Source organism: Charadrius vociferus, unplaced genomic scaffold, assembly GCF_000708025.1.
Source record: "Charadrius vociferus isolate BGI_N301 unplaced genomic scaffold, ASM70802v2 scaffold385, whole genome shotgun sequence".
NCBI lineage: Eukaryota > Metazoa > Chordata > Aves > Charadriiformes > Charadriidae > Charadrius > Charadrius vociferus.
Window position 1 is genome coordinate 2,711,230 of NW_009648925.1, and position 23,131 is coordinate 2,734,360.

At 43.9% G+C, this 23,131-nt stretch overlaps 1 protein-coding gene across 1 annotated transcript in view; it reads right to left on the reverse strand.

Annotated features, from left to right (window-relative positions):
• The window catches only part of KALRN (kalirin, RhoGEF kinase), a 359,509-nt gene extending 337,587 nt beyond the window's left edge, over positions 1 to 21,922 (reverse strand). Inside the window, exons 1-3 of the mRNA XM_009887315.1 lie at positions 21,898 to 21,922; positions 21,550 to 21,624; positions 8,509 to 8,623 (exon numbers count right to left, since the gene is read on the reverse strand). Coding sequence (XP_009885617.1) covers positions 8,509 to 8,623; positions 21,550 to 21,624; positions 21,898 to 21,922 — 215 coding nt within the window. The remainder of the gene's footprint in view (positions 1 to 8,508; positions 8,624 to 21,549; positions 21,625 to 21,897) is intronic.
• Positions 21,923 to 23,131: the final 1,209 nt, after the last annotated feature.

Sequence of the window (23,131 nt, forward strand, 5' to 3'; positions counted from 1 at the left end):
CGGGTTTCGGACAGCTTCAGGAGGGAACCGCATGCGGCCGGTGCCGGCTCTGCTGCCAGCACGCCGCTCCCACAAAAGGTCTCTGTTCGCTAATTTTAGCTCTTCTGAATTACTTCTTGCATTAGCACAAACCTGCCTTCTCCATGGAATTCTCCAGGTCACTCCTGCCTGGACCTCTTGGAGTACTGTAGAGCCCCAAATCTGATGGTTAAAATGCTCCATGAGGAGCACGCAACAGCTTCAAATCAGCACTAGCATGGAAAAGGCCAGAGAGGGCAGCATGGCAAAGCGTGCTGCAAAGGCTCACAAACCACTTGTCAGAGAGCCACTGAGGAAGAGGATAGATAAAATGATGCTCTGCATAAAATTTATAGCAGGCTGCGGTGCCCACTGGCTCCCTCACCAGTGAACGGGTGCAAGATATATCCTAGTTTACAAGTTTTTGCTTTTTCTCCATCACCTCAGCTCCTTCTTTCAGGCAGCAAATGCCAGTACCATCAACATGCAAAAGCCATTTAGGAAGGAGGAACAATGGTGATCTAATCCCCAGATCGAGGACTTGGACAGAGCTCAAAAAGCAGAGTGCAGAAGCGTAGCTCTACGTGAGACAGCTCAGGGGATGGGATCAGTCCCCAGAGCCTGCTGGCGCCACTGGGTGTCACTTGGTCACGGTGGCTCCGACATCCCAGCAGCGGCAGTGTGCATGGTGAGGGGGTTTGTTTTCCTGTTTGCTCCAGATTTGGAGAAATCCGAGCAGAATCCTTCCCAGCCCCAAAGCCCCTGTCGGAAATGCAGTCAGACACTACCTACGACATTGCTAACAGAACTGCAGTGACACAGGGAGCGGCTGCACAGGGCAGGCACCCACCTTGCTCAGGACAGCCAGAGATCAGCAGCCCTTTGCCCCTGAGCAGCATCTGAGGCTCACCTGAGAAGACAGCTGGGGTTTTCGCAGTGCCTTGGCCAAGCTCAGTGCCTTGAGGAGGCTGTTTCCAGGGTGCCGTCAACCTCTCAGGATGCCTTGAGGAGGCTCAGCTGCTGTTGCTGCATAGGGTCACCATCCTTACAGGAGGCTGTTTCCAGGTCAGCTCCTTTTGGCCATGTCTTTGGTAGGAAACGCTGCTGCAGGCATCTCTACCTCTGCTCAGAGGGTTTTAGGAGCCCTCCGGTCCGTCCTATCTGAGTGAGAAAGAAAGAAGCCAGGTGTGGCGATGCTGTGGAGGTACAGTTTAGCAGCAGCAGCCTGTTTTTTGGGTTTTGTGCAGTGGACCCTGGAATATGGGGCTGCAGAGAAGAATTCCGGTCGTTGCCATCCTGGAGGCTCTGAACTCGCAGCCTGAATGCGCTGCCTGTGGTGAGGAGAAACAGCCTGCCAATGGGAGGGTAGGGCTGGAGCAAAAAATGCCAGACCATTAAAACCAAAAGGCACTGGACCCAAACTCGGTAGAGGCATTTGCTTTGCTGTTTGGAAGAGCACAAAATAAAACCGTGACCTTTTATTCCATCAGCTTCGTCCCCCTGTTGAGCTTTATCCGCTGACTCTACCGAAGAAGGCATGACTGAGCTCTCACTGGGCTGGAAAAGCAGCACAGTGCCGGGAAAAGGAACTTCTCTTCCAGACCTGTGCATTTTCTTTGTACGTGGAACTTGGCCTGTAGGGCTACCTCTGCAATCCTAAACCTTCAAATAAGTAGCTCACTGGAGAATCTCTATGTTGGAGACATTAGATGATCCAGAAAGAACCCAACATGACTTTGAAATATCAGCATGAGTCTGCATGGTTGGCAGTCAGAGAAAACTGGACCCTCTCCCCTATGCTGTGAAAAAGAACAATTGCCTTGGAAATAATTCAGACACAATAAATGGGGGATTCCTTCACATTAACTGTTTTCAACTGCAGATTTATAGTCTAAAATTAAGCAGATGTTGAGTGTTGAATAGAATGCTTAAAAACACAATGGCGAGTTGAAACCCTAGTTTCTCTAAATGTGGCAATCAGCAATTTCGAATTACTTATTGAAATACAATTAATATATAATAAAATGGAACAAGCTACTACTTAAGAATATAGAAATATTGAAGTTAGTGTGATAAAACAGTAAAAGATTTTCAGGTCTTTCAAAATGGTGCAAATATTTTTGGATACAAGATAGACAATTTACGAAGGGATTTGTAAAGTATATTCTATGTCCTTTAAGGAATTTATTTCAAATAAGGAATTTAATCTTGAAATAGCACCATTTTTATTTTATTTATTTGAGTCCCTGAACTCATGTTCTGAAACAAGACAATCAGATATCCATGAGTTTTTCTCAATATTAACATTATGTTACTCTCATTTGCCTCTTTCACAATAGAGATGAGAGGTATCTCTACTCGCCCAAACAGAAGGTACTGATGATCACTGGTAGAAGTGATATGCAGAGCCCAGCTTACCCTGCCTTTTATTAGCCTTCAGAAGAAAAAGGCTACGTGAGCTGTGCAATTCACAGCAGATTAACTACAAAGCTCTGTATCATTGTATTTGTCTTGTTCATCACAAAACCAGGCTGAAAACACTTGCACTGTTCTCCAGCTGGAAGGCAGAGCAGGGCTCGGCAGCAAACCAAACTGGAACCAGCCTGAGAGCGCTCTCAGCTCCCACGGAGGGCAGAGGAATAGAGGATGCTTGCTTTAGTTCCAGAGCTGTGCAAGATCAGTCCTTACACTATCCAAGAAAACAGCAACAGGCAATGAAAGCAGGAAGTAATTTGGAAACAGATATGGAAAGCCCTCGTTTACCTTAGGTTTGGACTAATTAAAAAAAAATAAAATAAATAAATCTGGGGATTAAAAATAAACAAACACAGGAAAATAAAATCTTCTACCTACTAAAAAAAAAAACCCTCAGATTTATACAAAGCAGCGCTATGAGAGCTGGAGAGGCTGCTGTCTTCATCCCTCTGCTGCAAGACAGTAGCAACAATACCTGGGTCACTCGTGATACGGCTTTTAACAGGGTCTCCAAGATAAGGGTGCTACAGAAACCTGCTTCATTTCTTCAATCTAGATTTTAATCCATTTATTTTTGTCCTTTTTGCCATGTACACTGAGACCAAATTGTTTCCTTTAGCTCAGTCTTGCATACTGCCTTGTAATCACAAAATTTTACTTTCCTTCTCTTTAACCTAAGCATCCCCAACACCTTCAGTCTTTTCTCATAACTGCGGCTCCTCGGGCTCTGAAGGCTCTTGCTCCCTCTGCACTTCTAGGAAGTCCACATTTTCTAGCAGCTTCTGGTAAACAGGGGAACTTGCCGGGCTGGCAGCCGTAGACACTTACTAGAGAACTTCAACATCAATTATAGCCACTGTTCACTTCTCTAGGAACAAAACGTCTCTACGGGTCATTACTGCAGTTGATCCCCAACAAGAGGTGAACATGTAACTTGGTCCTGAAGTGGTCAGTAAAGGGACACAGGAAGAAAAACATAGTGATGTGGTCAGAAGCCTTTTAAGAAGACAAGGTGAGACCAACAACTATTTCCACAGAAGTGCCCCAATCCCTAACTGATGGTGAAAAGAACATCAGGTACCAACACTACATACAATGGAGGCCAGATTTGAACTGGCTCTTGAGCGGCCAAAAGCTCTTAAATTCAGTAGCATTCATGGCAGTTATATACTAATGAGCTTCTTTCTCCAAAATACACTTACATTTTTTTTTTTTTAAATCAAATTATATCTGAAGAAAATACTAAACCTCCATTAGCCTCATTAGCTTCACTTCATTTTTTACTGTGGTATTTTGATACAAGTGTACGGTGGAATAATTATCTTATAGGTGGCACCAGATATTTAGTTACTAAAATTAGTATGAAGTCCCTGGTGTTATTTTTAAAATACATGGTTATTTTTGTAGATCTACAGTAGCCTCCAGAAAAAAATGATCCTCAAAAGCTTCTTTTGTGCTAGGATCATGTAACAGTAAGTAGAGCTCTAGGGTTTAATTCCTATCAATCAACAAAATGAATTTCACACTACTCCTGGCCAGAGGAGCTAATACACACAGTACCACAGGTCATCAGAGAAGAGCTTAAAATAAATCCAAGAGTGGGTGAGTATTGCTACATTTTGCCATCCCCCTGTATTGCTCTTCTAATTTTATAAAGCCCCAGTCACTCAAGTAATTATTAGAGGCACTTAAGTTGTTTTACTGATCCCAGCACCTTTCATCCAACTCAGGCAGCTCTGAGGAGCTCTTCAAACACACGCTGTCCCTTGGAAACATTTCGCTGCTGTCGTGAGCCCTGGACGTCCCCCAGAACAGGGAAATATTTGAGCAGGTTTTCAAACAGAGGACAAATAAAAAGTAGATATCTTTAAAAATACAGGCCTCCGAGGCATCTCGGGTTTCCCCTTCTGCAGCGAGCACAGAAGACTGCTTATCTTGGCTCCAAAACAGATTGATGTGTTCAGCCGGAAGATTCACTGTAGCTGACAGAGAACATTTCCTTCATCGTATTGCTTCGCCATGCAAGGAGATAACTCAGGCTAATAATATTCTGTCTCCTTTTTATCCTCCTATAGCCTACGCATAACTTAATTGTTTCCAAAGGGCTCACAGAGGAGATTGGCCTGGTGCTAGTTTCATTTACACACACATAAATGAAAACTCAGTCTACCAGAATAGATGGCATCGTGCTGATGTTAAAAAAGAAAATCCTCAGCGAGGCCAGAAAATTGCCCCTCAGCTCCCCCAATCATAAACACCATGTTATCCTAGATTCAGTCACGCCCTCCAAATTTCTAAACATCACATCCCATTTAAATTTGCATGTAAATAGGAGCTATCCTGGTTCAGAAGAAATACAGCTTCGCCTATCCAGAAAGCGTTAGCGCAAATGTAAAACAAGCAGAAAATGGCAGTGGTAGAAACCTGGCATCCGTGGCAATTATCTTTACTTCTAATGAATAGCGTCTTTGTTTCTTAGTAACTAATTATAGTGGAACTGTTTGGAGAAAAGGGCCTCGTGATATGCCTGAAAGAACCAGTGCACAGCACCGAACCAGGACTGCATTTATCTACAGTGTCAGATACTCACTTGCAACCTCCTCCTCGTACCCAAGAGCGCAGGATCAGGCTTCTGAACCTTCCAGGTCCCCTAAGTCACTCCAGGCAGTATGGACTGCAAGGTTACCATTTTGGAATAGAAACAAACCGTGTTCCTGGATCTGAAGTCCCAACCGCCAAGCAGTAACCCTCAGGCACACGGGAAACCCCGCTGACTGCAGGCACCTGCCTGACTGTGACTCGCAGCCGCATGAAAGCCCTCACTATTCTGCTCTAACTCAAACACACATTGCTGCTTTCAGAAAACCCACATTATTATTCCGGTTTTGAAGAAGGAATTGTGGAAAGCTGAATCAGAAACTTGGAAAACTGCTAGCAAGACCCTGGTTTCACTTACCCTAATCTATCATCATATTTCATCACCAATCTCATACCTGCTCAAAGCTCCCAGCAATGCGCCACCTCTGCCCCCTCCATTAAGATATAAAACAAAGGTTAAGTGACAGATAGTATCAATGTGGATAGCAATCTGTCTCACTCAAAAACCATTGCACCGGGAGTAAAGAAAGAATTATTATACTGGTGTCAATATGATAAATTACAGTCTCTTTTTTTCCCAAAGAATTTCTAGTTTTTCAACTAGCACAGAAAACTCTCCCCCTTTCAGCACTCTCAACATCAGAGCAGTTTCTCCTGACATCCTGTTCAGAGTCCCTGATAATGAAACTGTTTATTTTGGTGGAGGGCTGATGCAGTTATTCATTACAGCACTCATCTTGGAATAAATATGAACTGGGAGCCAGTGATATGAACTCAAACTGTTCCTTCCATATATGTGTTTCTAAAAATTAAGTAAGTTTGAAAGGTCTGCTGGTTGCCCTTGTTAAAGTGAAGAAAATGTTTAGGGGAAATGAGTTTTCAATGTTTTCTCACACTGCACAGGTTACACAATCCTGAGTGCCAAACGCACAAAGTTTGTGGTCATGTTTCCCTCCTACAGCAGTGAGTCCACAGCTGCAGCACCAGACAAAACAGGGCTAGGAGGAACCCAAAGAAGTCACCTCCTGATTCATCATCCCCTCTCCCTAACATTTATACCTGTGCTAGAAGTTTGCCTATAGATCTATGGAGGCATTTAGGAAGAAATTAGATGACATTCTAGTGCTAATGGGGATCCATTTGAAATCTTTTCCTCACGTCCAGCCCAAGCTTCCCTTGCTTCGGTGTAACACTTTTGTTTCTTGCCCTGTCCCACGAACCCTGTCCTTTTGCAGCATCACAACATGCGCTCAAAGACCCTTCTTACTCTCTTCTGGTCTCTAGGCTGAGCAACCTCTGCCTTTTAATCCTTCCTTGACAGGTCACTTTTCTAGACCTCTGATCACTCTTGCTGCTTTCTGCTCCACACCTCTCAGTGCGTAATATCCCAAACAGGAGATTAACTCTGGTTAATGTCTCCATAGAATCAATTTGCAAGGATCCTTGGGAAACTGGTAAAAGTGCTTCGTGAGTAGCCAGTCCCTCAACGCTGGGCACATTTTCATGATGGGAGGTTGTACTGCAGAGCAAGCAATGATCTCTGGTATAGCTAGAGAGATGTCCTTCAAAGGCCCCAAACATCAGGGCAGAACAAGGCTTTGCAGTGGGGACCAGGAGGAGGAATGCTTGTTCATTGTTTCTAGAGAGACAAGCAGCTGGGTCTTCTATTAGCTCCTTCAGTATACACCTCTGTCCCTCAGCTTCTGCATCATCAGAGAAAAATCATTGCTGGGCTGATTCAGAGTGAGACAACCAAAAGCAGCATCTCAGATTGAGCTCATTGATTTAGATGCGTGAGAGGGGGGAACAGAAGGGACATATCTTGCTATTACTGCCACCTCCATGAGGAAAGAGCAATTAATAGAAAAGGTTGACATGTCAGATGGTAATTTTTTGCTGTGCAATTGCTTGCAACCCCAAGCAATGTCATATCTTTGTACTTGCGACCATGCAAAAAAATGATAAGATGTAAGGGAGCAGTTTCATTATTACAGCAGCTGGAGGGGGATTGCCAAGCCCTGGGACACGCACTCCCAGGGAGTGACCTACTGCTCTGCCAGCCCTGCAGCTCATCCGTAATCTCTCTCACAATATGGCTGAAAATAGAGCTGGCTAGAGGAAAAAAGGGGAGGGGGTTGGGAGAAAAGCAAACTAATTCAGCTTACTAGTGAAACCTTGATGAGCAAAAGTCCAACAAAGCAAAAATTGCATCACCAGAGAACTTGTGAAGCCCAGGAAATGAGTCAGGGGCAGATCTGGCACACGTGGCTTCATTTGCCCCTCACTCTCTGCAGCCAAGTGGTGAGTCTCAAAATGACCCTCAATCCTCTTCCATGCCAAACATGGGACCTTTGTTCTCTGCACATTTAAGGAACTGAGCGTGTTTCTGAGACCGTTACCTCTTGATTTCCAGACGCAGCCAACCCCTCTGCCCTTCAGGTGTTAACTTCATGTTCTTTGCAAAAATATGAGCACTGTTTAACAGGTCATACCCTGGGTTTAAAAAAGAAGGAGCTCCTGGGTGGCACAGGGTGTGTTATTGCAACCCTGAACATCCCTTCTCAGCCCCTCACTTGCCCTGGGATAACCTTCACCTCAATAAGGGTAAGGATATTTGGCAAGCTTGAAAATAGGGAGAGGAAGCTGGATGAGGGTGTACATAGCCTCGTACTCTCAGAGGCATTAAACACTGGCTCAGAAATGCCTACCTGGGCACTGAGCCCTATAAACTGTCTCCCAAAGCTTACAAAGATAAATATGCGCTGGCAACAGATCTTTCCACCAGCATCCCTGGGAAAGGGATGGGGACCTGTATGTTGCAGGAGGGACATGGGGACTAATGCAGGGAAAGGGGCTGGTTTACATACAGAACCATTTGAAATGCCTTTCTTTGAAAGCTTCCCCTTTAGCCCACCCTCGTTCCTTCCTGAGCCTGGAGAAAGCCCTGGGAAGTGCTGGAGCAGGAAGATCTGCTTCCTCACACAGGGTAGGCTCTCCTCCCCAGCAATTACGGTCACCTCCCTCAGCTCTCCTGAACCTCTCACAAGGTATTAAAAAGCAGCAGCAGGCTCTCTCCAGCTTGCTATATTTAACTGCAGACCTCTAAGCACTCTCCTCCCTTTCCACTCCTCTAGAAGAGCCATACGGAAACATGGGGAAAAAGCTTCTCCTCATTGCTGTCGTGAGCCTGAAGCCTGGGTTTGCTCGCACCGTCTCCGCTCTGGGGCTCCTGCATTGCCATGAATGCGATAAAAACCGTCAGAGCATACACAGGAGGAGGAAGGGAACACTTTTGTTTCTCCGTCCCAAGAACTGAAGGTACTAAATGTTAATACTTGGAAATCAGCAACTGCCAAGAACAAGTTCCCCACCCATCCATCCACCCTAAGCTTTGAAGTGTTTTCTTTCTAGCTTTACCTTGGCACACTGGCCAAATAAGTCACAAGTTTCCGAAGGTCTTCCTGCCTTATTCTGTCGTGATTGCTGCGGGCTGGGAAGGTCAAGACAGGACCACCTCGTTTATCACGGCCACCTGCGGAAAATAAAGGATTGTTAGAAAATCAGGCAGGAAGCACACGTCAAAAAAACTATGTGCACTGAATTGATAAACATAAATTACAGCACATTCACAAGCCCATGCACTCTTTGTAACTTTCAGGCTTACCTAATTGAGGAAGACATGCCTGCATTTGCTGGAGCTCCAAGGGGGGAAATAAAAAGAAATAAATAAAACCCAAACACAGAAGGAAAATTGCTACTAGCATGTCTTCTGACTTTCACCTAATCCCATCAAGTCTAATAAAACTGCCAATCCAAGCAGGCAATGCTAATGAAATCCTACTGTGGGGATAGTTTTAAACTGGTCAACACCACGAAAGTGAAAGTATTTTTTACTGTCACTCAGTGTGTTGCATTGTTCATAGCCAGATAGTTTACAACGTCCTGCCAGTTAGAAGCGATGTATCCCAGTCATGTTTATGCGGTAAGACATTCTAATCTATCTGGCAATTCATTAGAAATTGAAATTTTGATTACAAGTTCATGCCTCCTATGCTTTCTATTTAGAAAGTGTTGTTGGCAATTGGAATGATTTTTGGTTGTGTTGTTTGTTTTTTTTTTTTTTCCTGTAGCTTTTCCTGTCTTAAAATCCACTGCTTTTAAACTGCCAGTGTCTGGCACTTCATCTGTTACAGCAATTGTCAAACGGCTGAGCCACAAAGGAATGACTCTACCCTGAATTATACAATCACAAATATAGGACTGAATACAATCTATTCTACGGCACCTTATTTTATTATCTGCTGTGAATAAAGTTTAATAAGCTTGAAACTGAAATCCAGTGTCTCACTCAATGTTTAGTTCTTTCTTCACATAGTACCACAGGACTTTTTCAGGAATTGTGTGTTGTTAGGTATGTGTTTGCATTGTTATCAAGGAAAAAAAGTCATAGCAAAACTACAGTTCAAAAAGCTAGGACAGAACTGCAAGGATCTTGCAAATAAGCTGTAAAAATGCTGACGAGCTTGCACTTTTCAATGGAAAGTATAATCCCTTCAACAGAAATATCACTTCTGAGAAAGGAAAATAACGTGCTTCTCTCAACTAAATTACCTGGCCAACAAGGAGAAAAAGCTACGCAACGACACGCACATCTCCAGCACTGATCCACACTGCATTCTCTCGTGCGGAACACAGGAAGCCCGCACTCAGTGGGGTCATGACTTCTGTAGAGGTCCTAAACACCCTAATTCAGGAGGAAGAGTCCTAAGAGGCTCTGCCGTAGGAGTAGGATCGGCATGAGAGCACATGTGTGCTTGGAAAAACAGTATCCTGGATCACTAGAAGATGAGGAATTGCTTTGGCCAGAATTTAGATCAGGAACCAAGGGGGTGCCTCATATGGCAGGAGTTCCTGCAGGTGGACAAACCAGAAACCAAACTGATGAGATACATGCATGTACCCCCAAGGCACAGGTTTTCCAGCTGGCCCTGCTTACAGATCAGAGAAGTCACTTGTAGATCCAGCTTCCATCTGACAACATACCCCCTGTCCATTTTATCCTGCAACTGTCCATTCAGTTGATGCCACCATAGGTACAAGCTCATCTTCTAGCACAAAGTGTCTCTCCACATGACCAGTCACACAGAAGCAGCTAAAAATAGCAATGTTGTTACTATATATACATTTTTTAAATTGCTAAGTTCTGTCTAAAGAATTTTCTACAGCACTGCAGACTGTACAAGGCAAATTCTGTTACATAAACTTCATCTATACAGACAGATGTGCCAGTGTTACCCTGTGTTACAGTTCATCAGCATTGAAATTCCCATAGTTTTCAATGGATGCTATATATCTGAAGGGCTGCATCCTGCAACGCTCCACTGGAGCCAGGTCATGTCTGATTTCTCCAGGGGTACAAAGGGAGAGGCAAAGAAGAGATGCCATCTTCATTTTGAGCCCTCACGCAGCCAGGGGTATATATGGAGTATAAAAACTATCCCGCCTAATCGCCACCCAAATCTCTGTGCCTGATGTTTGCCTTTGGCTTCACACCATGAAGGTGAGGAAGATCTGTGGGAATTCAGTCTCACCTTGGCTGACCCATGCCTCTGCCACATAGCACAAGAATGGGGGTGTGCTGTAACAAGGATTCAATTTACAAGGAAATAAGCTCATTTTTATTTTCAGACCTATATACATATATATGTATATAAAAAAAAATATCCTTATTTTAAACACATACTCCCTTTGTTGAGATTATTTCAAACGCCGTAACAATGCCAAAACCATTATATCATGCATGATGTGTCCAACAGAAAAGAAAGCCAGCCTATAGAATGGCAAACCAATGCAGTAACTAAAGCTGGAGGGAAATATTTTTTCAACACAGGAAGCTTTTCAAGGTTTTGAAAAATTTCCTGTCATATCAAGATGTAACCAAGGCTTTCAAAAGCTTCCAGATATTCACTGAAGCAGAGACCTGAACTTGAATTGCATCCCAGAAGAACATGCTACCCGCTACTCAGTAAGGCTCCCTCTCCTCCTCCATTCCCAATTATTTAAATATTTCTACAAAGTGGAAAAGCACTAAAAGATGAGATCGGGAAACACCCAAGCCCACAGTTATAAACCTCTCCCAGGATATGAAACACCCGGGAAGGGCCATTAGCTTCCCACACTCCAGCAGCCCCGATCGCTCTGATGCTCTCCATTCACCTCAGCTTGGTAAGCCAAAGATTGTTTTTCTGGCTAGAGACCCCTTTCCCACCTAAAGTTCCACCAAAGTGAGCTCTGCAAAAAAAAAAAAAAAAAAAAAAAATTTAAAAAAAATTATATAAATTCTGCTGGGCTGAAAAAGTTAAATCAGAAAATTCTTGACCCTTTTACTAATGTAACACAAGGATTTCAGCTACAGGAAAAGAAACAGGGTCCAGAATGTTCCTGTCCTGTCTTTGCTTCAGGATAAAAATTGTCCCTCAACAGTTCATCTAAATTGTCCTCAGGGGAGCAAGATAAATAAGGCTCTAGCGCAGAGTCAGAAGTTACCAGGACAGACTGGAGAAAATGGGTTAATTCTCATTGGAGGAGGTTGGTTACACAATGACCCAGTTGGAGGTTTCTGGATGATGGAAGGATAAATAAGTGCCTGGACCGATTCCTTCTAGTCCTATGGCACAGAAGAACAAGGAGACATGGGATAAATCTCAAGAAATGTGAGGTTTAGAAACAAATGTTTCTCATTTGTGATAAAATTACTGCTCTATGCTTTGAGCAATAGGGTGAAATTATTATTACAAGTGCATTGTACATATTAAAATCCTTCACTTGTTTCTAAATTATTCATAAGCAATCCCTAATTTTTATGAATGTCTGCATAATTTACAATTTTATGAAGGGCCTGTGTGAAGAAATGTCAGGTTTCTTCCAGAACAAACCACGGTATGTTCAATTCACCATGAGACTTGCAGAGCTCAGTAACTGTGGTTTACTCTCTTAAGTACTAATAATATGTAGCTTTTCCATTGCACTTTATAACCACAAATCTCAGCTTTTCTAGGCCTACTAAATGGGATATTAACACTGTCAAACTTTAGACACCTAACATGCCTATATTAGGACCCTCGTCTCCTCTAACGGAGCCTCCAGACAGACAGCAACAACTACTAAATGAGAAGAAAATCTTTTGGCACGGGATGTACAGGGAACCTATACCTTTCCTCTTCTTTACATATTATCTCATTTTTTGCTGAGGGGAATAGTGAGGTACAGAGAAGGGGAGAAATTCAGCCCAGATCCCACAGCAAGTCACTTGAAGAACCAGGAGTAGAAATGAGGTTTTCTGACTCTTGGTCAGGGTCTGGTGTTAGAGGTTCATAGTGTTTAGGCTAAAAGTCAGCAGCTAAAAGTCAGAGCATAGAAACTCTGTTTCTGCTTGTTATTAATCCACCCAAGGAGCCTAATTTTGCCTCAAAACAGCCATGATCTCAACACCAATTTTACATGCCCAGTCTCTTCAGAGAACTACGCAGCATATCATTTTAAAAGAAAATAAAAAAGGAAGGAAGTAAAGAGTCTCAATTGCTCTAATCAATATGTCCCATCTCCTGCCTCCCACTGGGCTCACAGACATGGGATTCAATAATCAAACATGTCATTAGGTTTGCTAATTACAGTTATTAAATGCTAAAACAAACAGCTGATAATTTCTAATTGTTTTTCAAGGTGGGTTTTCATGGGCTTTGCTCTGATTTAGAGAGGCAAACAGATGGTCTAGTTATTAGTGCTCTGGAAAAAGGAGTCAGAAAAACACATGTTCTTCAGGGCACAAAGTACACTGAGAACAAATATTTAGCCATCTATGTCTTGCATTCCTCCTACAAAATCCTTTGTTGATGGCCTTGCCTGTCAGTAGCTTGCTTGCCGGTTCTTCCCATCTCCCTTTCTTCTAGACTATACGGAAACCATTGCTAAATTCAGCATTTGTTCCCAGAAGTAGGATTACATCATTTTTCCTCCACAAATTGTACGGGGGATATTGCAGTGATGGCACAAGGCATCGTGATGCATACCACATTAAAAGAAAACATTAAAGAAACCTCAAAAAACCTATATGAAAGCAGACAGCACAGTCAGTGACCTTCTGATGACCACTTTTCCGGTCAAGCCTACAACCAAGAGGAAAGGGACTCTGGCCACAAGATCTCCATCCAGGCAGCTGCCTCAGCTGGTATCTTAATCCTCTCAGTGGTTGGCCCAAATGCTTCTGCCTATAATGGCTCCAGCTGCTCACAGGTAAGTCAAGATGTTGGCCAACCCAGACTGTTATTAATGTGCTCTGTGTACGGCCTTCCCAGTTTCAAGTCCTGAGGCACATCCACCCCTGATAATACACAAAAAGCTGAAATTCCAGCTTTGTGTAGTCCTGTTTAAGACAGGAAATTATCAGTTTCCTTTAATGCAGACTTTTTGTGCATAACAGATAATGATTTTATCGAGCTCTTTTTTCAAGCTGCATCTCTCCAGTTCTATGAGCCATTCTACCATGATACTTACCCGCTTGCATTTATCTATATTTTAGGTATTCAAGCCCTCTGCTTCCTTTTGCACTCTCTTTATACGTATGAATTCACCAGGATTAACCATAGATGCAGACAAACGTCCATACACATAAAGGCTCCCGAGTACCTTGTCTAAGGTCCTGCAACACATCAGCAACAGAGACACGAGCAGTACACAGTGTTTCTGGCCCCCGTTCAGATGTCTGCTGCAGTTCAAATGAACACACTGCTTCATCCGACCCCTGCAGATCATAAGCTGATCAATCTCGATGCTGCAGACTCTGCTGAGATCATAAGTGAGTTTCCAGAGGAGCTGAAACACTCCTCAAAAGTTATTTCAATCCAAAATATGGTGAAGAAAAGAATGATAATGAAGAGAACTAGGAGACAGAACGAGCTCAGCTGATGTCAGGCACCACAATAAAATAACAAACAGTATGCTCTGGATTTCTAAATTTAATCGACAGACTTCCTAGGACAGCAAAGTGGCAAGGAATTAGTATCCAGAGTCTTAAAATAATATTCCTCCATAGCTGAGCTCTGTGAGAGTCTGCTTGCTACCAGACCTCCTGTCAACACACCTCTATACTAAAACTCCTCCAGCTTCAAGAAGGACTAATTTATTGTAAGGGTCATATCTAGGATTATCTGTATGACTGCCCTCAAATTCCGTTGGTTGCAAAGCGGGTGATTCTAGTGCAATAGTGGTGGAATTTAAACTCCCACAACAAAAATTTACACAGCCGCAATGCAGTCACCAGTGCCTGATTCTCCAGAGTGTTGCTCTTTGCACCATCCCATATCCCAGAGTCAAGTTCCTGAATCAAATCCTAATGGCTAACATTTGCAACATTACATTTAGGGTTAACGACTCCAAAAACAAGGCTGTATGTTCCCACCAGAAGATCCCTTGGCAGTGCAGATCAAAACAGTGGCTGTAGGTGGGATGCTCAGTGCAACGCATGGAGGATCCCATTTTCCACCTGCTGAATTTGTTCCACAACCACCCAGAACCACCACATGGATTTGAAGAAACCATCTATTGTGGACTGTAAATACACCTTCACTGATTTATGGGAGTATTTTTGGGGTACTTCTTTGATTTGGAATGTTTACTTGCCGACAAGCCACTGGGAAAATCATCTCGTTTCCCACTGAGAAAGTTATTACCCAAGCAAAGCAAAACTAGGGACAAGCGAGACTCATTAAAACAAAGAAAGGGCTTCTTTGTGTGGAAAGCAAAGCTTCCACAGAGAGTCCAGAGGAGACCATTTCTTCCTCTAGAAGAAGATGGTTTGCTATGAAGTATCAAGGGAGCACCAGAACCATCTTCTTCAAGGCTGCCCCTTACACCTGTGCAAACATCACTGCCTTTTGCTCCAGGTGCAAAGTAATTTTTTTTTTATGTTGCCTTCTCTATTGCAGATGGGATAGCTGTATATATTTAAAAAAACAATAGAGAAACTGAAAAAAACAAATCCCAAATCTTCTAAAAAAAAATATCCCACTGCACACCCTCTTTCCCCTGGAGAAGGGAAGGGAACAAAACAGCATATGGCAATGCCAATCACGCTGCTGAAAGCGGTACCGACAGGCACTCCAAACTCACACCACTGGGCATCATGTTGGAAGCTGTACAGAACAAGGAGAAACAAAGAGAGGCCATATTCACCCTGATCACAGACTGTTTGTTTTCCTGATTTGAGATGAGCACAGAGAAAGAGCAATGACAAAATTTCTAATGTTCATCAGCAAAGTGAAGTATGTGATAAACTGATTTAATATAACTGGCTGCTCAGGTTTGCCACATCCTCAGCAGGTAAGTCCCTGACAGCTACAGCCAAGTAGAGGATTCCTGCCAATTAATGAAAGTTCAGGGGAGAGTTCAAGCTATTGGACTTACATAATTGCTATCAGGAAGTCTTCTTCCTTTCTGGTTTTAAGAAGAAATTCAGCCTAGAGCTGGAAAACAGTCGGATGAAAATGTTTCTGAAATTGCACTTTCCAGCAAAGTATTTCCATTTCAAATAGCCTATATTTTCCCATCAAAAAGTTATTAAAAAACCCAAGCATTGCTAATATAGCAAGGATGTCCAGTTGTGAATTTCAGTGCTTCTTGTCAGTTAAAATCGATTCCTTAGGAAAAAACAATAAGCCTACAAACTAAAGCACTTTCACAGAAATAAGGAAGTTTTCAGAGGTGACGAGTCCATTAGTAGGACAGAAGAGCACACCTTTCTTCAAAATGACCAAAATGATTGGTTGTTACTGTATTAATTACCTCAGGTGCTACAGTCACCTCCCTGGGTCTTTATATGGATTTATAAGCTACCAGCCTTAATTTCTATGTAAGGATAACCATTGACTGCCTGTGTAAATGAAGATGATACCTTTGCTGAGATACATACAGAGCTCACTGTGTCTTTAAGGACAAGAAAACCCTGTGAGCTGGAACAGGGTGGGATGTATATGGGCCTTCTTGCCTCACAGGCTCAGTTCCTTCCTCTTATTGTTATTTTGGAAGTCCCTATCATTAATTGAGAAGCTATACCTATGTGACAGGATGCAGGAAACCATCGACCAGGAGGTGGTCAGAGTCCAACATGTTTGGATGATACCCAGTCAATGACTTGTGATCCCACAAGTTCTTGTGAGTCTTTTTGCACAGAAATTTTGATTGGGTTGACTTTTTGCCCAATTTCGTAAGGCACTTGAACCTTTCTGCCTCTCCACAGGGCAGCACAGGTTGCATCACTACTCTCACACATGCTAATTAAGGAAGGACATAAAGGAGAAATCTCCCTGCTCTAAGGAGATACTGGTGGATCTTGGCAAGCTGCTGGTGCTGGCAGTGACTAGACATTCTCCACAAAAATTGTTTAATATAGTCCATGGCTACAGTTAAAATGTATGGAAAGAAATACATCAACTGATTCTTTGCACTGCATTTAAAACCATCGATGAAATCAGAAATCCCGGGAAACATTTTGATTTCTGCTTTAACCTTAGAGTCCCCATGAGGATATCTAAACAGCCCCTATAAGTAAAGGCTCTTCTCTATCCTCAAAAATGACCTAACACTCTTGAAAAACAAAAGGAAAAACCAAACAACTACAAAAAAAAACCCCAAAACAGCAGGCTCAGACCTCATCAAAAGACCTGGAAACTTTACAGTCTAAACTTCCTTGTTTTCTTCTTCACAGAAAAGTCTGCATCAATGCAGCAGCAAATTCTAGGTGAAAGCACGATGGCACAAAACCACTAGGAAAATTCAACAGTCAAGCAATACTATGTTTTTCTAATAGTGTATTTCCTCTTTTTGGAATTTCCATTGATTTCAAACTACATCAGGGCATGTTATAAAATGGAAGACAGTTTTCTGTAACAAAATATATAAGACCTGTTGATGTTTCATTTGAAATTTGCATTCCAGGGGAAGAGGATAATGGAAACTTTTAATTTAAGTCAAAACTTTTTGTGCAAATACAAAATGTTTACATCACTCAAAAATTAAATATTTTGGTTAGTCCTATTCCCAACACAATACAAATTCCAGTGTCCACAAATCAGCATTTGAGACCCCCTGAAACCTGGATCTGAACTCTTCCTCCAGTGCCCACAGGGCCCTGGGGTCTCATTTCAACCCTTTCTCTGAAGACTGAAGTGCATCCATTGCAGACAAACAAAAAACATGCGCCTCCACGTGTGGTCCAATATACCTCTGGCACTAAGTGACCTGTGGTGTCTTCAGACAAGTTTTTGGGAAGGTCAGGCAGGGTCCTCCCTTCTGAGCCTTCCTCTTTGATTCTTCCTGTTGGCCTAAATTCTGTGAAACCTAATTGCAAAGTTGTCCTTTCATCTGATCTATTTACACTGAAATTCCTCTGTTTTTCCTCCAGGCTCTCAGCCAGGCTCAGACGTCGCTGTGACCCAGCTCACGAGGCTGCTCCTGAGACATGTGGGGTTGGGGACAGAGGGCTTTTGAAGGATGGAGATGGCCGAACTGTTGCCTCATCCATGTCTCCCTGCTCTGTGCCTTTTGTTGCCCAAAGTCTGCAGAAAAACCTCCTGCTTTGCTGAACACGTGTCGGGAGCTCTGCTTGTCACAGCTGCCGCAGCTCACCAGCTTAGTACACCCTTCTGCCTTTTCCTGTTGATTCCTCCGTGCTCAACCACCCTCTCAGAAACCTGCCCAGCCTCCTCCTTTGTACTCCTGCTCGGCAGATGAGCAGACGGTACCTGGGTGACAGGCAGGAGCCCACGCGCTGCCACTCTTCTGAGCCCTCCAGGGAATGGGAAGTGCCGGGAAGGATCCTGAGAAACTCTTTTGGGTGGGACGTGGGGAAAGGGCAAATGCTTTCAGCAAGACCCACAGCATTAGTCAACTAACATGTTTTTCATAGCCTAAGTGTATGAAAAGCTCCACATGCGGGAAGGGAACACAGTAACACACTCCCCTCCCTCTCCTGAGAGCCTCACATGCTTCCTCTGTATTGCACTGATCAATAGAAAATCTCCTATAAATATAATCAAGCAGCTGAACAACATCCCAAGTTAAACCACTCTTCTAAAACAGCATCTGTGTTTCCTAGGAAAGACTACAAGCCCAGCTTCCAAAATATTTCACCACCTCTCACTGGAAAAAAAAAACCCATAAAATAATCTACAACCTGTTTTATTTCCTCTCCTCTGCACTCATCTCCTTCTCAGAATACTAAAATCAGTCTCTGGCCTGTAGCTCTCTCCCTAATGGCTCCCAAAGCCATTCCGTTGCTGGAAGCAACACAGTGAACCACCCAGGCAAAGCCAAGGTTTTATTAGGGTTTAGGCAACAAGCAGGCGGCCAAAGCCTCCCCCCTGCCAACGCCCTGCTTAATCTGCTTCACGAGGTCAGCGATGGAAGCAATCAGACAGCGATGACCGGGATGCACCACACTCCCGACTGCTTAGGCCATCTCTCCGCTTATGAGTGCCGGAATGGGATTTTCAGGTGCTGTTTAGACACACATACACATGAACTTTGCTCGGGTTCAGTCTAGCTCATACATGAGATCACTGGAAGAAATCAAGAACCAGTTCCAGGAAAAAAATCCCAACTTTATCCACCCAACTCTCCCGCGGCGCAGGGATGCGGATGCAGAGCACTGCGCCTGCTGCTCGCTGCCGGCTGAGCCAGCTGAGGGGAAGCGCCAGGCACAGAGCCCCAGACGGCATTTAGGCTGGATGAATCCATGCCCAGCTAGTCACAGCTGTATTTCAACTCTGAAATTAAGTGCGCTTCTGAAAGCTTGAGTGCTCCTCTGGGATTCCATGGCTGTGCAGGCAGGGCCTGTTGTGCCTGCTCTGGAGCAGGCAGGAGCCGGTGTCACTTCCCTGCCTGTTCTGCCCTGCTGCTGTGCATGGTCCAGGCACGGATCATCCACCGCACTGAAACACAAAGTATGGTATAACCCCTGCCTGAAGGAGGTTGTTTGTTCTCTGCAGCTTTCCTCTTGAATCATGGACTAAAAAACAAGCTGGTGAGCCACAGCAGATGAGAATAGAAATAAACTATGTAACTGAGATGTTCAGCTGAGATTTCGTTGTGCATGCTGATAAATTCTGCTGGTGTAAGGAGAACCACCTTGACAACTTTACTGTACTGTTATCATTAAAATTAACTTTAGTACAAAACTCTGAAGAAGACTCAATAAAATTCTCTTTCTCCTCAAGGAGGCCTGATTACAAACGCAACGTGCTCCCAGAGTCTGCACTAACTACAGAACAATTTTATTTTTTTTTAATCTTGCAAAGTCCAGCTATTTGATTTTTCTATTTTGGCAAACATTTTCTCTTTGGTGCTCAAAGCATACTTTAGGAAGTTATTCCACTTTAATTAAAAAGAACCTAGCCATCAGCTGAACTGCTCAAATCCTTTTCTTAATCTGCTTTATTACAACAACACAGAGCAAGACTGGGAACAAGAGCAAGACTTGAACTCTGGGCTGGAGAGCAATGCCGGGTCTATTGCAATAAGACACTAGGCACTCAGAGCATTCTGTCTGCAAAGGCCCCTGACAATTGTTGCCCACAGTCATTGCTTTCAGAGACCATGGAGAGGAGGTGTAAATCCTAGGACTGCTATCTAGCTAACTGTGTCAGGAACAGGCACATCTTGAGCAGATACAAGTCTGGAGGCTGGCGAGTCTATGAGGAGCGAGCTGTTCCTTTCCTGCAGGGGATCACGGTGTGAAACCCTGGGGGATCGTGCCAGCATTGCTTGTTTAATGCCCCCCCACAAGGCAAGCTTGGCCCAGGACAGCATCTAACGAGCTGATGATTTGGTGTGAGACCCTCTGGCTCAGAGCTAAACGCAGGCACCATCAGAGGAAGGAGCTGTATAAACGATCCAGACAGGTTGTCATTATTAAATATTCCATGAATTACCAAATGATCCTGCAGTCATTTCCATGCAAAGCAACAGCAGAAGCCAAGAACTAAATTCCAGTACAGTCCCTGCATATATTCCTCCCTTTCACTTGCCCAGAGCGCTCGGTTCAGCTTTGTGTCGCAAGCAAGTCTGTAGGTACGTTGTGGTTTTATGACTATGTTCCCCTCTTTGGAGCAGTGAAAGACAACAACTGCATAAAACATGTCAGGACATTCAGAATGAGACACCAGCACAAGGTAAAGTAGTCCTGCATGCAAGTACTGTTGGGATAGTCTTGGGTTTTCACACGAGGCTTTTGGTGTCTCACAAAGTTCCCTCAAAGTCCTGGATTTTCATGTTGTTGGTCAGAAACTTTAGGGTTTATAGAGCTCCAAACCATTTGCCCAAGTCACTGCTGGACTCTTGATCCCTGGACTGTTTAACTGTTGCTACATGGGAAAAATCTCACACCAACCATTAGGCAAGGCAAAAGCTTTCCCTGCCTGGCCAGGCATCTCTGTGGCTCAGCAGGATGACAAGCCCCAACCTCATGGGCGCCACTCCTGCACCTGGGGGGAGAGCCAGGGAGGAAGAGTCCAGGCACCCAACGGCCTCGCTCCTACTCTCGTCCCCTCTGCAGTCAGCATTACTGTGGAGACAAAGGGAACAAAAAGCAAAGACTGCAAACAAGGGGGATGGCTATTTTTGATGCAGATTGTCTCATTGCAACAGGGAAGATCACCAAAAGCAGTCTGAATGGTTTGCAATCATCAGAAACGCTGGCACTAGAAATACTTTTCTTTTATGCTGCCAGTTTGAGTGACTTCATGCAAGATTATGGTTGCTTCAGACTTTCTCTTCCCCCTCTCCCCGACAAGTTGTAATTCATGCCAGAAACAATATCATCCAAGCCATTCTCAAAGCCTTTTCCATATTGTCTAGTCCTCATCCATCTCCAGGTCCTTGAGATTTGTCTCCTAAATGAAGGCTGTAAATCTTTGTACAGGACGGTAGGAGATCTTTGAGCATCTGCGTTACTATGTAAATGCAGCATCAGTGGTACTTTTAACTGCAAGTTGATTGGGATTGCAAATGAAACACCAGTGATTTATGGGCCTGAGTGCTTCCTACAAACAGGAATTAATGCTATTCACTGACCTTGAACCCAAAGCAGGATCCCTGAACCGTCCTGAATGCTGAAACAGCACAGGTCTGGGCTGGAGCTGAGAAGCTGCATTTCATCCCAGCTGTGCTATCCATTTACCTATTTCTCAGAATATGAAGACAATCAACACAGGCCAGTTTCCAACACTCTATTACTGGATAACCCTGTTCCACATACAGCCCTTTTCTTAGCACAAAGAGCTAATTTAAGTACTACCAAGTCCCAACGTGAAATTGGTCCCTCGTGACTCCGCAGTGCCATAATGACCAGGACACGGCAGGCAGTGCTCACGCTGGGCTGGAGGGATCCAGAAAAGATATGCTCACCTGACACGAAGGCCACTTTCTCCTTCAGTATAGGGAGGACATCAGCAGCTTTTAAACCATCATTTCGAAAAGAACCTGCAAAACAGAGGAAAACAGGAAAGCCACATTAGAAAAGAGCTTGTCCTTGCTCCCAGCTTCATGGACACTCCATGTTTCTCAAAATCAGACTGGAGAACGTCTATAAATTACATAAAAACACCAAGAAACAGACCCTAATGGCTGATACACAAACAGCATTAGCATCAAGAGAGATGTTCGTAAAAAGAAAATACAGAGAATCAGCTCATCACTTTATCCTTCAGAAGTTTTGAAAGGTTAACAAATTTCCCACCAAGTAACCAGATTTACCTCTGCTGCCTTTTTCACAGACCATACTACCGAGCCTGGGAAATGCCCAGCTTGCACACTAAGCCAGGAACCTTCTCCCTTCACGGTTTTGAACACAGTCCAGGCAAAATTGCAGGGAACGTTACAGCACATACACATCCATTTAGCATCAGCCCTTGAGACAGATTTGCACAGGGACTGGCTTAAAAAAAAGCTTTTCCCCTTTCTGCTCTACACAGCACAGCTGGAGATGGAACGGCTCAAGGTGGGGACCGCGCCCAGAGGTAGGACATGCTCCTTACAAGCCAGCCAAAGTTTTCCCTAGGTAAGAAGTGGTTTGAAGCCACAGCACATCCTCATGTATTCATGCTGTTTGATTACATGTTAAATATACCTGCACAGGCCATTTGCCTTCCCTGCAATGCCGAATTATTTCATGTCTCCTGAAAGTTCACCGAAGAAATACCAGATTTTTACTCTCCTGGAAGCCTTAGCAAAAGAATTGCTGATAGTTTAAGCCACCAGCAGTGTCTTTCTGCTTTGCAAAAGACCAGCAGTAACGGATCAACCCACAGCAGGCCAGACACTGCTATTCCATCAGCGCTATTACAAAACAAAAGGTGGGTTTGAGGGACACCTTTGCAGTTGCTCCGAAAAATAAGTCATCCATCACTGGGTAGTGAATACCCGTCATGACAAGTGATCTTCAATGTGGCCTTAAACCTATTCCAGCTCATCAAATAGTACAACACATTTGAAACCCCGTATTTTTACTTTCTGCCTTTCACAGGCAGGCAGCAACCACCATTCTTCTGAAATGGTACCGAGACAAAAGAGTCTTCTCACTAAGCTGCTTTCTTGACTGGCTAGAAACAGGGCAACATTGCTTCTTTGCTGAACACTGCAGATGACACCTGACCATCTGGGTCTGAAAGTGGGAATAGGGATAACCCACCCCCCCACCCCCCTATAAATTGTCATCTATTTCTTGCATCATGCAGCCTGAAGTGGTTCAATCCACGCAGACATATAGAACAGACAGGATGAAGACCAGAACAGCCATTTTCAGCTGCAGCTGAACCTGCATATTATTATGGTTGAGTTTCTGTTAATGGCAAATGAGGTAGCATTTGCCATTCACTCACAGTAAGCTTGTGCAACAAGACTGTCTTGTACATGGAAATACATCCCTCACCGATGACCGATGGCTACAACTACCTCTCTGCGTTTCCACATGTTCTCAGGTGTCACCTCC